Genomic DNA, 14,334 nt, shown 5'->3' with positions numbered 1-14,334 from the left:
CTTTCAGTGAGTGAAAGAGAGGCGGGGGGGAGGGGTCTGTACTTACAAGACAGCGTGCTGACATACTCTCAGCACCCCAAAAATCCACTCTCTCTCCCCTCACACTCCCTGTCACACTCCACCCCCACCGCCCCATTTGAAAAGCATGTTGCAGCCATGTGAATGCTGGAATAGCTGCCTATGATGCACCGCTCCCAATGCAGCTGCAAGCGTGGCCACGACAGTGCGCTGGCAGTGTGGACAGACTGCAGCGCTTTCCCTACTCAGCTCTCCGAAGGCGGGTTTAACTCACAGCGCTGTACATCTGTAAGTGTAGCCAGGGCCTCAGTGTTGACTCAGCCCTTGCCTTTCCCTCAGCTTAGTTCCTTTGTCTCTTCAGGTGCTTTTAGCAGTCTTACTTCTTGGGAGGGAAGGCAGCGAAGGGAGAGTGCTGATGGCCTTGCCTCCCAGCCATAAATAGAATTTACATAAGGCGGGAAGCCTTTGTTTCCAATGGGAAAGTACCAGAAATGTCCAAAATAGTATCTTCCATCACATGATCTTATTACCTGACCTTGCAGTGTCAATGCAGCATTCCAGTAAACATCTCAGGAAGGAGTGAGATTAGCATTTTCAAAGTTCTATTGTTCTCCTTAATGGCTTATCCAGGATGGTTGCTTGCTGTCCAGCCGGCGTTCCCCAAGTACACACACAGTTGTAATTGTTACATAGTCAATATTCCTAACTTCAGATACAGAAATGATACAAATTGGAGGATCACATTCAGTAAATTATAACCTTCCCAATGACTTGCATGAGAGGAAAGTGATCAGGAACAGCCAGCATGGATTCACCAAGGGAAGGTCATGCCTGACTAATCTAATCGCCTTTTATGATGAGATTACTGGTTCTGTGGATGAAGGGAAAGCAGTGGATGTATTGTTTCTTGACTTTAGCAAAGCTTTTGACACGGTCTCCCATAGTATTCTTGTCAGCAAGTTAAGGAAGTATGGGCTGGATGAATGCACTTTAAGGTGGGTAGAAAGCTGGCTAAATTGTCGGGCTCAACGGGTAGTGATCAATGGCTCCATGTCTAGTTGGCAGCCGGTATCAAGTGGAGTGCCCCAAGGGTCGGTCCTGGGGCCGGTTTGATTCAATATCTTCATAAATGATCTGGAGGATGGTGTGGATTGCACTCTCAGCAAATTTGCGGATGATACTAAACTGGGAGGAGTGGTAGATACGCTGGAGGGGAGGGATAGGATACAGAAGGACCTAGACCAATTGGAAGATTGGGCCAAAAGGAATCTGATGAGGTTCAATAAGGATAAGTGCAGGGTCCTGCACTTAGGACGGAAGAACCCAATGCACAGCTACAGACTAGGGACCGAATGGCTAGGCAGCAGTTCTGCAGAAAAGGACCTAGGGGTGACAGTGGACGAGAAGCTGGATATGAGTCAGCAGTGTGCCCTTGTTGCCAAGAAGGCCAATGGCATTTTGGGATGTATAAGTAGGGGCATAGCGAGCAGATCAAGGGACGTGATCGTTCCCCTCTATTCGACATTGGTGAGGCCTCATCTGGAGTACTGTGTCCAGTTTTGGGCCCCACACTTCAAGAAGGATGTGGATAAATTGGAGAGAGTCCAGCGAAGGGCAACAAAAATGATTAGGGGACTGGAACACATGACTTATGAGGAGAGGCTGAGGGAGCTGGGATTGTTTAGCCTGCAGAAGAGAAGAATGAGGGGGGATTTGATAGCTGCTTTCAACTACCTGAAAGGGGGTTCCAAAGAGGATGGCTCTAGACTGTTCTCAATGGTAGCAGATGACAGAACGAGGAGTAATGGTCTCAAGTTGCAGTGGGGGAGGTTTAGATTGGATATTAGGAAAAACTTTTTCACTAAGAGGGTGGTGAAACACTGGAATGCGTTACCTAGGGAGGTGGTAGAATCTCCTTCCTTAGAGGTTTTTAAGGTCAGGCTTGACAAAGCCCTGGCTGGGATGATTTAACTGGGAATTGGTCCTGCTTTGAGCAGGGGGTTGGACTAGATGACCTTCTGGGGTCCCTTCCAACCCTGATATTCTATGATTCTATGATTCAATGATACCTTACAAGACCCATCCTGCATAAAATATACCTTAGGCCATATTCATATCATAACAATATTTCTATGAAGAATATGGAGTATCATGGCACGCCAGGTTCCTCTTCTCAGAAGTTCCAACTAATCCCCAGGCTCTGTGCATTCCCTTCTGCTAGGAACTGGTATACATGGTCACGTTCTGGCCTGGCAAGATACCAGCGGTGCCTTCAGCATTGTACGTCTTGGTCACCTGTGAATGGTGGTCACTCTAATCCATTCCCTACCCAATACGCTTGCATGCTATGTGGCACAGCCAGGCGAAGGAAAGGCCTTGCTGTGAATTAATGGCCTTGCTGTGAAGGGTGATTAGACAGAACTATATTGTCCGCCCCGCCCACAGCAGCTGAAATCACGGGCCCTTCCTGCTGGGCTAGGGCTGGCCATCTCTGTCCTCGCTTGCTGTGGTTGTGTTTGCCATGTGATTATCTCCTTACCCATCTCCTCCAGGACCCCAGTTCCTTCACCCTCTTCCACTCACTTATTGCATCTACTTCAGACTGTTGCTGTCCCCTTGCCGGTCCTGCAGACCCCTTGCACACAGCCCTATATCTCTGCTACTCTTTCTAGAGTCTGGATCCTCTTTCATGCTGCATGGGGACCATTCCAAGCATTCCCCCTCCAAACTCCCTCCTCCCACAGATGTACCTGCCTTGGCCTCCTGCTCCTTGTAGGCTGCACACCTCCTTCACCTGAACCATTGCCTGGTCCCTGTGCTCCTCAGGCCAGGGACCAGCTCTTGCTAAGAAGCAGTCAAAGCACGGGGACTGTGCCAGTGTGATATAAATAACCCATGGCAGCTCCCAGCATTCAAAGTTCTTGCTCACTGCATAGCCCTGGGAGGAAGCCGCTCGTTTAGCGATTCTTAGATTTCAAGGCCATAAGGGACAATCATGATCCTTCAGTCTGACCCCCTGCGTAACACAGGCCAGAGAACCTCACCCAGGGATTCCTGCAGCCAGCCCATAGTCGGCTTGTTACTGTAGGCTGGCAGCACGGTGGGGTCTCTTGGGCCGTAGCTAGTATGGCTTTAAACCTGAGTCTTTGTGCTAAACTCTTGGTGCGCTCCATAAAACAGCAATAACACTAATGACCTCCACATCGGAGGGCTGCCAGGTTGTGAAGTAGTTGGAAATCCTGGGGTAAAAGGTGCTCTGTATGTGCTATTGATTAATTCTTGCTAGTTACCATTGTATACCTGTACTGTATACAATGGGTGCTGTATGCCATTGCCATGGTTGTGAAGAACCCCTAGCGTTTTACAAGTAGTGTATCACGGTAGCTGTGCACAGCGATAACCCACCCAGCTGTGTACAGTTCAGAGTGATAACCCTGCAGCTGTGCACAGTGATGGCTCTGCCTCCTGGCCGCTACGCCTGTGTCATCTCCCTGCCCTGGGTCGGGACACTGCTCTCCTCGAGTTCGCTTCTAGTCAGCCGCAAGACGGCAGTTGGGTCCCTCCCAGCCCGATGAGGGCTCCGTGCCATGGCAGGGGCTCTGACGTGCTGCTCAGTGCTGTGCTCGGGGTGGGGGCTCGCCCTTCAGACAAACAGCCATAAAATATTAATTCTCTTCACAAGTGAGTCAGGCCGAGAACTCTGGGCTGGGGTCTCCCCTGGGCTCTGGGCTCGCTGCTCTCCCTGAGAACAGAGGGGCTTTGAGCGCTGGCCCTCTGTGAACACGGCGCGAGGCCAGCACTGAGCACTGGCGAGACTCGCACTCGTAGCTCTCCTAGGGTGAGCGTGGGTTGCCCATGGCACGGAGGGAATCTCTGGTTCAAACGGTGCCCAGCTAGACGTGCTGTGTGCTCTCCACCTATCAGACTTCTCTTTTGGTGGCCTAGATCCCACTGAGGTCCCTGGGCTGGAAGGTTCTGTGGGAAGTCCCAGGATTGCCTGGCCCATGGAGGCTGAACGTTCTGTCCTCATCTACCTGGGATTCCTCCGGGCCAAGGCTGAAGCACAGCCCTTGGGCCCATGCTGTCCAAGGACAGGGCTGCACTGGTGCCTTTTGCCCGCACTAGAGTCAGCCAGGACGTTGGGGGGAGGCAGGCCTGTTGGAGAGAAAAACGGGTGCCTTGGGGCCTCTGGTGCAGGAATATGCAAGGACCAACAAAGGCTTGTCCATTCTCCAGGGCTTTGCGTCCCCCCGGCTGGTTGCCCCAGTGGCACTGTGGGGTCCGAGTCATCTCTAGCAAGAAGCTGGTGGGATTCATCAGTGCTATTCCAGCCACGATCCACATCTACGATTCGTAAGTGCCTTTCTGTTCGGCTCAGTCTCAGTTCTTCCCCACTGTGGGGTCGGATGCTCCTGGGCTGGGTCGGAGGGGTCCTTGCGGGGTCGGGCCTGGTGTGCACCGCGGGGGCTCTAGGAGTGTCCCATGATTAGGGAAAGGGGGTTTGGTTAAGGTGGGCAGCTCTTGTCAGAGGAAGTCTCACATACAAGAATCTCCAACACTAGCTTTGTTAGTGCTTCCTAACATGGCCAGCATACAGCTCTGGCTGTAGGAAAGGGACTTCGTGTGGAAATTCTCCAGAGCACGTTGTTCCTTGGACAACTGTTGTGCTCAGAGTAAAGTTCTCAAAAGCGCCTAAGCAACTTGGGCTCCCCAGGGGCCATGGACAATGAGACCCTCTGGCTTCCCTACGCCAGTGTGATGCTATTTACGCAGCATCGAGGATGGGACAGCCATGATTCTTAGTGCATGAGAAGCACAAACCCAACCTGTGTGACTTACCGAACGCTGGTAGCAGAGGGCTCCTGTTCGAGAGGCCAGGCAGCTCTGCTGTTGAATTGCTTCACTGCGTAGCTAGATGAATGCAGCCCAGGAGTGGGGCACGGAACTGGTGACAGGTGATGGCCCGGAATGGGCAAATGGGGAAACCTCCCAGTCCCCTGGCCTGGTTTCTTATACTAGGGATGTCCCATGTCCCTTCTGCAGAGCAGGGAGGGGTGACTCCCATCTGCCCCCTCCCTCCCCAGGTGAGGCCATGCTCTGGGCCTGGGGAATTGGAGTAACCCTGCCAAGACAACTCTGTATGACTCTTTCCGGGTTTGTTCTTTGTCCTCTCAAGAGAGAAGAAGATGGTGGAGATAAACTTCCTTTGCGTCCACAAGAAGCTGCGGTCTAAACGGGTGGCCCCGGTTCTGATCCGGGAGATCACCCGGCGGGTTCACCTGGAGGGGATTTTCCAGGCTGTTTACACTGCAGGGGTAGTGTTGCCAAAACCCGTCGGAACTTGTAGGTAAGTGACGCTCCAACAAGCAGTGCAGACTTGGCCCTTAACAGACCCCTCTTCCCATGGCTTGTTAGCAGCGCACTCTGATTTACCCACGATCCCACTGGGCTGAGTGGACCAGGTACATCCTGGGGTTCCTCCTGCTAGCAGTGTCCTTCAGGGAGTTGGCTGGACAGCTGTGTGTGTCCTCAGGGTAAGCTGCTGGCTCTTTGAAGGCCATGAAGCAATACCGTGTCGAGGACTCCTCCCGCACATGCACCCCAAGTTGCCCTGGCTTTTCTCTCTGGGAGCCGTTGGGTGTGAATTACTATAGCCCCTAGAGGCCCCAGGCATGGACCACGGCTCCAGGGTCTAGACGCTGAACAGATGCAGAACAACAGACAGTCCCTGCCCCAAAGACTTTATAATCCAAGTTTAAAACAGGGGAAGGCAGGTAGATAGACACAGATGGGAGCCCAAGAAAACAATGCAACAGGATTGGTCCACATGATGGGCAGTGGTCTCAGTACACCAGCGACCTAGCTGTCCTCAGGTTTCTGTGGGCATCACAGCAAAGGAGGGATTTGAAAGTGGGTGATGAGATAATTTGGGGATGTTTACAGGGAGCTCATCCCAAGCATGAGGGGCAGCATGGGAAAGACTGCAAAGGTACTTGTTTGAAAATTTAGCAAGTGGGCAATAGAGGCTGGCATGTTGGGCCAATCAGAGGCAGGTGTTGACAGTAGTGAATAGGTGGGGTGGGGACAGGCCATGGAGGGTTTGAAAGTGATGACAGATTGATTAGATTGATGTGATGGAGTGGTTTCTGCCTTGCTAATTAGCCTGATGTCTTGTGCTCTTGCTTGCCACCTTCTGGCACTTAAAAGACTTGCATGCTCTTTCCAGCCTTCTCCATCGCGAGCGTCCTGCATGTGTGACCTAGATTTGTGTTTCTGCAGATACTGGCATCGGTCCCTGAATCCTCGGAAACTGATTGAAGTCAAGTTTTCCCACCTGAGCAGGAACATGACTATGCAACGCACCATGAAGCTTTACCGCCTGCCAGAGGTATGTGCTTGTGAATGGAGTAGATGCTGCCTCTCTAGGTTACCTGAAGGGTGCAAACCGCTTACTCCTGAGCTGGCTGTGAAGGGAGGTGAATTGCTGAGGTTCAGACATCCAAGCTGGTTCTGAGTTCCTCCCTGTTGTGGTCAGTGTGGCAGACAGGTCCCAGACAGCCACCACTAGCTGCCTAGCACGTAGCTCATGCTGCCTGAGTCCCTGCGCTTGTCTTCGAGCGTGTGCAGCTGTGGGCCATGAGTTCTCGCGGACTGTGGCCTGGTGAGTCAGACCACTGCCCTTCGGGGAAGCCAGGTGCACGGGCTTGGCAGCGATTTCAGAGGGGTTTGCTTTAACAATAAGAGGCCGAGCCAATCTGTGCTGTAATCCCCAGCAGTGTGCTGGGGTGGCCACTGCCTGAGTGCAGTTACAGTCAGGAAAATGGCAGTGCCTGCTTGGCTTTGCTGCTCCCTCCAGGGAGTCTGAGTTGCTGTTTTCTGGTCCAGAGCCCCCACAGTTCCCGGGGAGCTCGCAGCCGGCTGGCCTCGCTCCTAAGCAGCTGCTGACTAAAGAATTTTCATCCTTCTTTAAAGAGTATTTAGGATGCCTGTCGCCATAGCCCCCATAGCCCTGGGTCTGGCTAGGCACTGCTGCTCCATGGGGCAGGAATCAGCTCAGACTAGAAACAAACCCCAAAACACCCCAGCCTCCTGCTCTGGTCTCGCCAGACCAGGAGCAGCGAATTCCATTGTGCACTGGAGGGGCGGGAGGCCCAAGGGATGCAGGCTGAGCGTGCGGCCCCCACAGTTCAGAGAACTCACCTTTTGGACGTATAAATGGAGCACGTTGCTCTGGAAGTCACTTAGACCATCGTAAGGAGCCGCTGCTTCCTTGTAGCACCTCCCATCTGGGCGGATCCCAGAGCACTTGATGAACTCATAAATGAGTTCAAGTTGCAGTGGGGGAGGTTTAGATTGGATATTAGGAAAAACTTTTTCACTAAGAGGGTGGTGAAACACTGGAATGCGTTACCTAGGGAGGTGGTAGAATCTCCTTCCTTAGAGGTTTTTAAGGTCAGGCTTGACAAAGCCCTGGCTGGGATGATTTAACTGGGAATTGGTCCTGCTTTGAGCAGGGGGTTGGACTAGATGACCTTCTGGGGTCCCTTCCAACCCTGATATTCTATGATTCTATGATTCTATGAGCTGTACATCTCCCCCCATGAACCCTGGGCTCAATTGTCCCACTGTGACCACCGGGGGCAGGGCCCTGATTTTGCCTCTTTTGCAGAAGCTGGCACCTCCAGTTCACTTTGGCACCGTGACAGGGTGTGGGCTCAGTGCCAAGCCAGGGAAGCTGCCCCCTACTGGATCAGCAGCCCATTTCCTGCAGCACCTACATATTCCTTAACGGTCTCCTGCCCAGCCTGGCCCACTTAGCATGTGTGCCAGAATGGGACCAGAGCAGGGGGCACCATGGCTGCAAGCCTGGCATGAATCTGGAGCTCCGACAACACCACGCGTTATTGTAGGTCATGGGTGGCTGGAAGCCTCTTTGCGTGTGACAGACCCCAAAGCATAGGATTCTGGGACCCCTGTGCAGGTGGTCTTCGTAGCTTTCTGCAGGGTGTCAGTTAAAGGGAGCCAGGTGGGCAGGGATCTGAGGATGGGCCAAGGTGTGGGGGTCCTGAGCAGAAAAGAGCAGTGTGGGGATGCCCTGTAGGCAGCTGCTTGTGGGAGGATCCCTCTTTGTTAATAATCGTTAGCAATCCTGGCCCTTTGGGTACTGAGAAAATCTGCTCGAGTCCAGATGCTCTAGAGCTGGCACGGACAGTTTCTCCCCCTCTCTCCAGACTCCGAAGACATCCAGCCTGCGGGCAATGGAGCACAAAGACATCGCTGCTGTGCACAAGCTTCTGACCGAGTACCTGAAGCAGTTCCACCTGACCCCGGTCATGAGTCGTGAGGAGGTGGAGCACTGGTTCTTCCCGCAGGAGAATATCATTGACACCTTCGTGGTGGAGGTGAGCCGGCAGGGCTGGAGACGGTCACCCGGGCCCCAGTCACTTTGGAAGGCTCAGCTTGTCCTCTGCCTGCTGAGCGTCTGTAGCTTCCTCCCCTGGCTCGGACGGGGGTCACTGACCCGGGAGCGTGGGAGGGGATGGCTCCCGCCGGCTTCGAAAGGGGGTGGGGGGGAGTGCCAGCGTTGGGCTCCACGGGACGGGCCTCGCGGTGCAGAAGAGGCTGGGTTATTGCAATTGTCGCTGTGCTGCCTTGGCACCAGCCTCAGTGCAGCCCTGAGGCACGGGCCTTGCCCTGTGCCGAGCCTGCGGGCAAGGCAGCCAGCTAGTGGCATGGCCCCTGTTAGCTCCCGAACGGCCTCAGATGGCTCTTGCTTGTTGCTCTGTCCTGTCTCGGCCTCGCTCAGGCCGTACCTATGCTGCTGCCCTTTGCTTTCAGAGCCCCACCGGCGAGGTGACGGACTTCCTGAGCTTCTACACTCTGCCCTCCACCATCATGAACCACCCCACTCACAAGAGCCTGAAAGCCGCGTACTCCTTCTACAACGTTCACACCAAGACTCCCCTCCTCGACCTCATGAGCGACGCCCTCATCCTCGCGAAGTCGGTGAGCAGGCGTGGAGCCCCTTCGCCCAGGGAGCACCAGGGCTCGGCAGAGAGCTGCCAGGGCGGGGGGAGGCTTGAGACCTGTGACCCCAGCCCCTGAGGAGGCTGACTGTAGCCACCTCCTCACCAGCTGCATGCTGCAGGTTGGCCCTTGAGATCTGGGGGGAGCCGCAGACGTGGGCCCCACCCACCTTTAAAAGAAAGCGTGAATGATGACACCTTGTTGTTTTATGGCTGTGAGGAGCGTGTGCTTTGCCCACCCTGGTCTCCCAGAACGACACTGGCCTGACGGCCACGAAGCCAGACCCCCTGTATTATCCAGAGGACACCAAAAGCAGGGGCAGCAGCTGAGCAGGTTTCTCTCAATGGCCCCCATCCCCTAGAGAGGGGGAGTCAATCTAGGGCCTCTCCCCTGGGGCGATCAGCTAAAGGCCACATGGCCAGTTGGGAGGCTTGCAGGACGGGCAGTGCCTGGAGGTCAAGGAGGACAGCACAACTGCAGAGGCTGGCCCTGGGGAAGGCTTACTGATGACCTCGCTCCCCTTTCACCTGTGCAGAGGGGGTTTGATGTGTTCAATGCACTGGATCTCATGGAAAACAAAACCTTCCTGGAGAAGCTGAAGTTTGGGATTGGGGACGGGAATCTGCAGTATTATCTCTACAATTGGAAATGCCCCAGCATGGGGGCAGAAAAGGTAAGCTCCTTGCTCAGCACAGGGGTCGCCCTGGTGGGGGCTGGCCAGGGGGCTGTGCGGGTAGGTTATCTGGTTTGGTCGCTGGAATGATTTCTGCAAGGCTCTCACAGGACACTGGCCAGTGTGGTACCAAGTCAGATCACCAGCCACTGAGCTCCCAGCAACAGCCACTGTGCGATGCTTTAGCAGAAGGCAGAACCGCTTGTAACGCACTTGTCAAGGGGAATGCCAGGGATGTCTTCCTGAGCCAGCCCGGTCAGCTCCTGCCTGGGCTGGGCTGGGCTGAGCAGCAGCCTTTGTACCCCTGGGAATTAGCGCCTGGACGTACCACAGGCTTTGCTGGGCCCTCCAAAGCTGTTTGCCTGTGTGGGGAGGGTTTCCTTGGGCTGAGTCGCTACCCTGCTACCAAGGGCCAGGCAACTAGAAGCACTAGCCCAAGGGCTCATTAAAAGCCGTCTGTCTGGCAGCCTCCACCAGAGCCCTGGCGGCAGCTGGCTACACCACCTGTGTCTTAGCAAAGCCACCTTTCTGTCCCCTTGGAGCACAGACTGAGGTAGGAGCCCCTGCGCCTTAATGGTTTGGGTACTGACTCCTCTGTCACCACAGGGAAACCGAAGCAGGGCAGTTGTGCCCTGCCCATCTGTAAATTAGAGCTAGGACACAAGGCTGGGGAGAGTTGGTGTTGAAAAGCGCTTTGCAGGTGCAGAGCGTGAGGGCTAAGCCCCTGCCTAGCCATCGGGAGCCTTCCTTTGAGGGTGCCTTGGGAACGAGGCAGCATCTGGCAGAAGGTTTGTCCTGTGTAGGGCAGCATGCGGGAATGGGCAGGATACCCAGCACTGCACCTGTGAGTGCCGCACATCTGCCCTCTCTCGGGCCTTTACAACAAGTCCGGTAGTGAAATGCCGATTGACTGACCCCATGGTGCCTGCTGGACACTGCCCGTGTAAGGAGCACGCGCCCGTGAGAGTCCAGTGCATGTCCTACCTAGTCTGAGTCACTGGGCTCTGCCCTCGGTAGCTGATTCTGAGCTCCTGATGGGTGGCTTCACGCCTGCCCATTGGGAATTGCCATTCACCAAACCCTGGGCTGTCGGGGCTGGCAGGGGCCTCAGGAGGTTCTAGTCCCACCCCTGGCTCAAAGCAGGATCCACCCCAGCTAACTTCTCCCAGCCAGGGCTTTGTCAAGCCTGACCTCGAAAACCTCCAAGGAAGGAGATTCTACCACCTCCCTAGGTAACCCATTCCAGTGCTTCACCACCCTTCTAGTGAAAAAGTTTTTCCTAATATCCAACCTAATCCTCCCCCACTGCAACTTGAGACCATTACTCCTCGTTCTGTCATCTGCTACCACTGATAACAGTCTAGATCCATCCTCTTTGGAACCCCCTTTCAGGTAGTTGAAAGCAGCTGTCAAATCCAACCTCATTCTTCTCTTCTGCAGACTAAACAATCCCAGTTCCCTCAGCCTCTCCTCATAAGTCATGTGTTCCAGTCCCCTAATCATTTTTGTTGCCCTCCGCTGGACACTTTCCAATTTCTCCACATCCTTCTTGTAGTGTGGGGCCCAAAACTGGACACAGGACTCCAGATGAGGCCTCACCAGTGTCAAATAGAGGGGAACGATCACGTCCCTCGATCTGCTGGCAATGCCCCTACTTAAACAGCCCAAAATGCCATTGGCCTTCTTGGCAACAAGGGCACACTGTTGACTCATATCCAGCTTCTCGTCCACTGTAACCCCTAGGTCCTTTTCTGCAGAACTGCTGCCGAGCCATTCGGTCCCTAGTCTGTAGTGGTGCATGGGATTCTTCCTTCCTAAGTGCAGGAGTCTGCACTTGTCCTTGTTGAACCTCATCAGATTTCTTTTGGCCCAATCCTCTAATTTGTCTAGGGCCCTCTGTATCCTATCCCTGCCCTCCAGCGTATCTGCCTCTCTTCCCAGGTTAGTGTCATCTGCAAACTTGCTGAGGGTGCAATCCACACCATCCTCCAGATCGTTAATGAAGATATTGAACAAAACCAGCCCCCAGAACCGACCCTTGGGGCACTCCACTTAATACTGGCTTCCAACTAGACATGGAGCCATTGATCGCTACCCGTTGAGCCCGATGATCTAGCCAGCTTTCTATCCACCTTATAGTCCATTCATCCCACCCATACTTCTTTAACTTGCTGGCAAGAATACTGTGGGAGACCATATCAAAAGCTTTGCTAAAGTCAAGGAATAACATGTCCACTGCTTTCCCCTCATCCACAGAGCCAGTTATCTTGTCACAGAAGGCAATTAGATTAGTCAGGCATGACTTGCCCTTGGTGAATCCACTCTGACTGTTCCTCATCACTTTCCTTTCCTCTCCTCTCCATTCCCACACTGGGCTTCCCCTCTCCCAACTAGGAGTGTTCGAGCCCCCCTACAGCTTGGGCAATGGGACCCGGGTATCTTTGCATCTGTACGAGGAGCTGTTTTGTCCTGGAGGTCTTGACCACAGCTTCCCTTCCCTTCGTGCTGTCTTGCCCATTTGTCCACCACTTCCACACCCCAGAGGTGACAGCATTTCAGTGCATGCACCTAGCTTGAAAATTGCCTTGGGATGGAAGTTGCACTAAAATTATAAAATATTCCTGTTATATAGCACTGCGTGTGTTTTCTGGGCTGTGCAGTAGATACGGTATCCAGGCTGGCTGGAGTAACAGGACCTGCCACGCTGGTCCAAAGCACTGGGGTGTCTGCTCTAGTCTTTGGCAGTGGCCAGTCTCTGTTGCTTCAGAGGAAGGTTCACAGAACGCCCCTGGCCAGGTTTGCATTGCTGCTTGTGGCAGTGGGAGAAAATGCCTATGGCAGTTGGGATTATAACTTAATCCGGCCATGGTATTCGGCTTGATGCCCCTTGCAGCCATGAATTCCACAGCAGTTATGTGGGTGCAGAGCCCCAGCAACAGTTAGAACCATATCAAGCTTTTCTCGCTTGCTGAGAATTAGCCTTTACGAAGCAGCCAGTCGGTCACTAACTGGCTCGTTCTGCTCAGCACCGCTTGAGACGGGTGGCACCGGGGGAGCTGTGCTGCTGCGAGTACACAGGAAGGCGCTGAGTACGAACGCCACGGGCCCTGAGCCCAGCTGTGCCCCTTGGCAGCTGAGCAGCTCTGGCCCTTCCCCAGCACCTCCCATCAGCGAATCTGAGCACTTCACAAACCAGAAATGACCTATCACACAACAGCTGGCACCAGGGAACCCCCGAGAGCGGCTGGCTCCTTCTAAAGGGGATCCCCGTGCAGAAAACTGGCTTCTGAACTCAAAGGCACTAACTTAGCCAGGGAAAAACCTGAACATAAATACAAATCACCCCCAAATGCCAGAATCCTGCACTGGCAGGGACCTCTCCAGTGCACAGTGGGGCAGTCCGTGTCACCCCCGTCTTACAGGTGAGTCTCCCAAAGCACAAGGGTAAGTATCTGCCTCAGGTTATGCAGGAACGAGTGGCTAGGCCCCATGGGTCTTGACTCCTAGCCCTATGCTCTTACCACGGGACCACTACTGTGAGGAGGGTGTGCTCTTTCTCCAACACCTTGTTCTTCAGGCCTTTGCCATGGGTTCCCTTGGGCTGTGATGCGTTGTTGGTCTAACGGAGGCTGCGGCTGGACTCCCCCGTGTGGCTCAGATTGCTGCTGAGTTCCAGCAGCCGTGGGGAGCGCTGGAGAACATGTGCCAGGTGTCCAGAGTTGGGGACTGAAACAGAGAGGATCTGTCACGTTAACGCTTCCTAACCTGTTTCCCATTGGCTCTCTCAGGTTGGACTGGTGTTGCAGTAACCAATCCTCGAGAGGAGAGGCGACGTTTCTGAGAAGTTGGGCCAGGAAGCGAAGGTTGCCACTGGCTGTTGGGGTTTCCGTGGAAGCAAGACCCTCCTGCAGAGGAGCAGGGACTTAACCATCACCTGATTTTAATGATTGTGTCACAGGATGCCAGCTGCCACACCCTGGGCAGTGGCATCGGTCTCCTTTGTTTCAATTAATTGCATCCTCGTACAGACGTGATCAAGGGAATGTAACTGCTGCAAACTAGCTCATGATTGGCAAATACTGGAGTTAACGGGTGAATAATAAAAGTATATATTATATATATTTTAAATATCTTTCCTCTTGCAGACTGACCCAGATCACCACTTCCCCAGCTCTGCATGTTGCCTTTTCTCAGCAAGAAGCTGGGTCTAAAATGGGACAGCTGCTTGCCGCCCTGGCCTCTGCAGGTCTGGGTTCAAATCCCATCATGGGTCACAAGCGTGGATGAGTTTGGTGGCTTCATCACCACCAAGGAAACTGCTGATCAGCACATGCACGCTAGAGACTGGGCCAAGAACAGTGGGGCAGGGTGGAGGGCGCTGCTCTGGGATGACTGGAGGCCCCAGGACTGAGGCTTGTTGGAGGAGTTGCCTGGCTGTCTCCGGGGTTCTCCCCTCGTTTTCCTGAGCTCCAGATTCATTAACAATGTGATGCGGCAGGCTAGGCGTCCATCTGTGTCCTGGACTCTGTGGGTGGCGAAAGTCAAGGGCTGGAGAAGTGACTTCCTGCTGGAAGGCCCAACCATTGAGAGGAGCTGCCATGAGACTGCCTTACTGG

General features: G+C 54.0%; 1 protein-coding gene across 1 annotated transcript in view; it reads left to right on the top strand.

The window, feature by feature from the left end:
- NMT1 (N-myristoyltransferase 1) overlaps positions 1 to 13,846 on the top strand; it is a 37,885-nt gene extending 24,039 nt beyond the window's left edge. The window contains exons 6-12 of the mRNA XM_073326244.1: positions 4,255 to 4,371; positions 5,195 to 5,365; positions 6,298 to 6,406; positions 8,250 to 8,420; positions 8,857 to 9,024; positions 9,581 to 9,718; positions 13,507 to 13,846. Of these exons, the coding sequence (XP_073182345.1) occupies positions 4,255 to 4,371; positions 5,195 to 5,365; positions 6,298 to 6,406; positions 8,250 to 8,420; positions 8,857 to 9,024; positions 9,581 to 9,718; positions 13,507 to 13,527 (895 nt within the window). The 3' untranslated portion in view covers positions 13,528 to 13,846. The remainder of the gene's footprint in view (positions 1 to 4,254; positions 4,372 to 5,194; positions 5,366 to 6,297; positions 6,407 to 8,249; positions 8,421 to 8,856; positions 9,025 to 9,580; positions 9,719 to 13,506) is intronic.
- The last annotated feature ends 488 nt before the right edge of the window (positions 13,847 to 14,334 follow it).

Source organism: Lepidochelys kempii, chromosome 27, assembly GCF_965140265.1.
Source record: "Lepidochelys kempii isolate rLepKem1 chromosome 27, rLepKem1.hap2, whole genome shotgun sequence".
In the NCBI taxonomy this organism is placed as follows: Eukaryota; Metazoa; Chordata; order Testudines; family Cheloniidae; genus Lepidochelys; species Lepidochelys kempii.
Note: the sequence above shows the minus strand (reverse complement) of the source record. Positions and strands in the feature narration are given on the sequence as shown.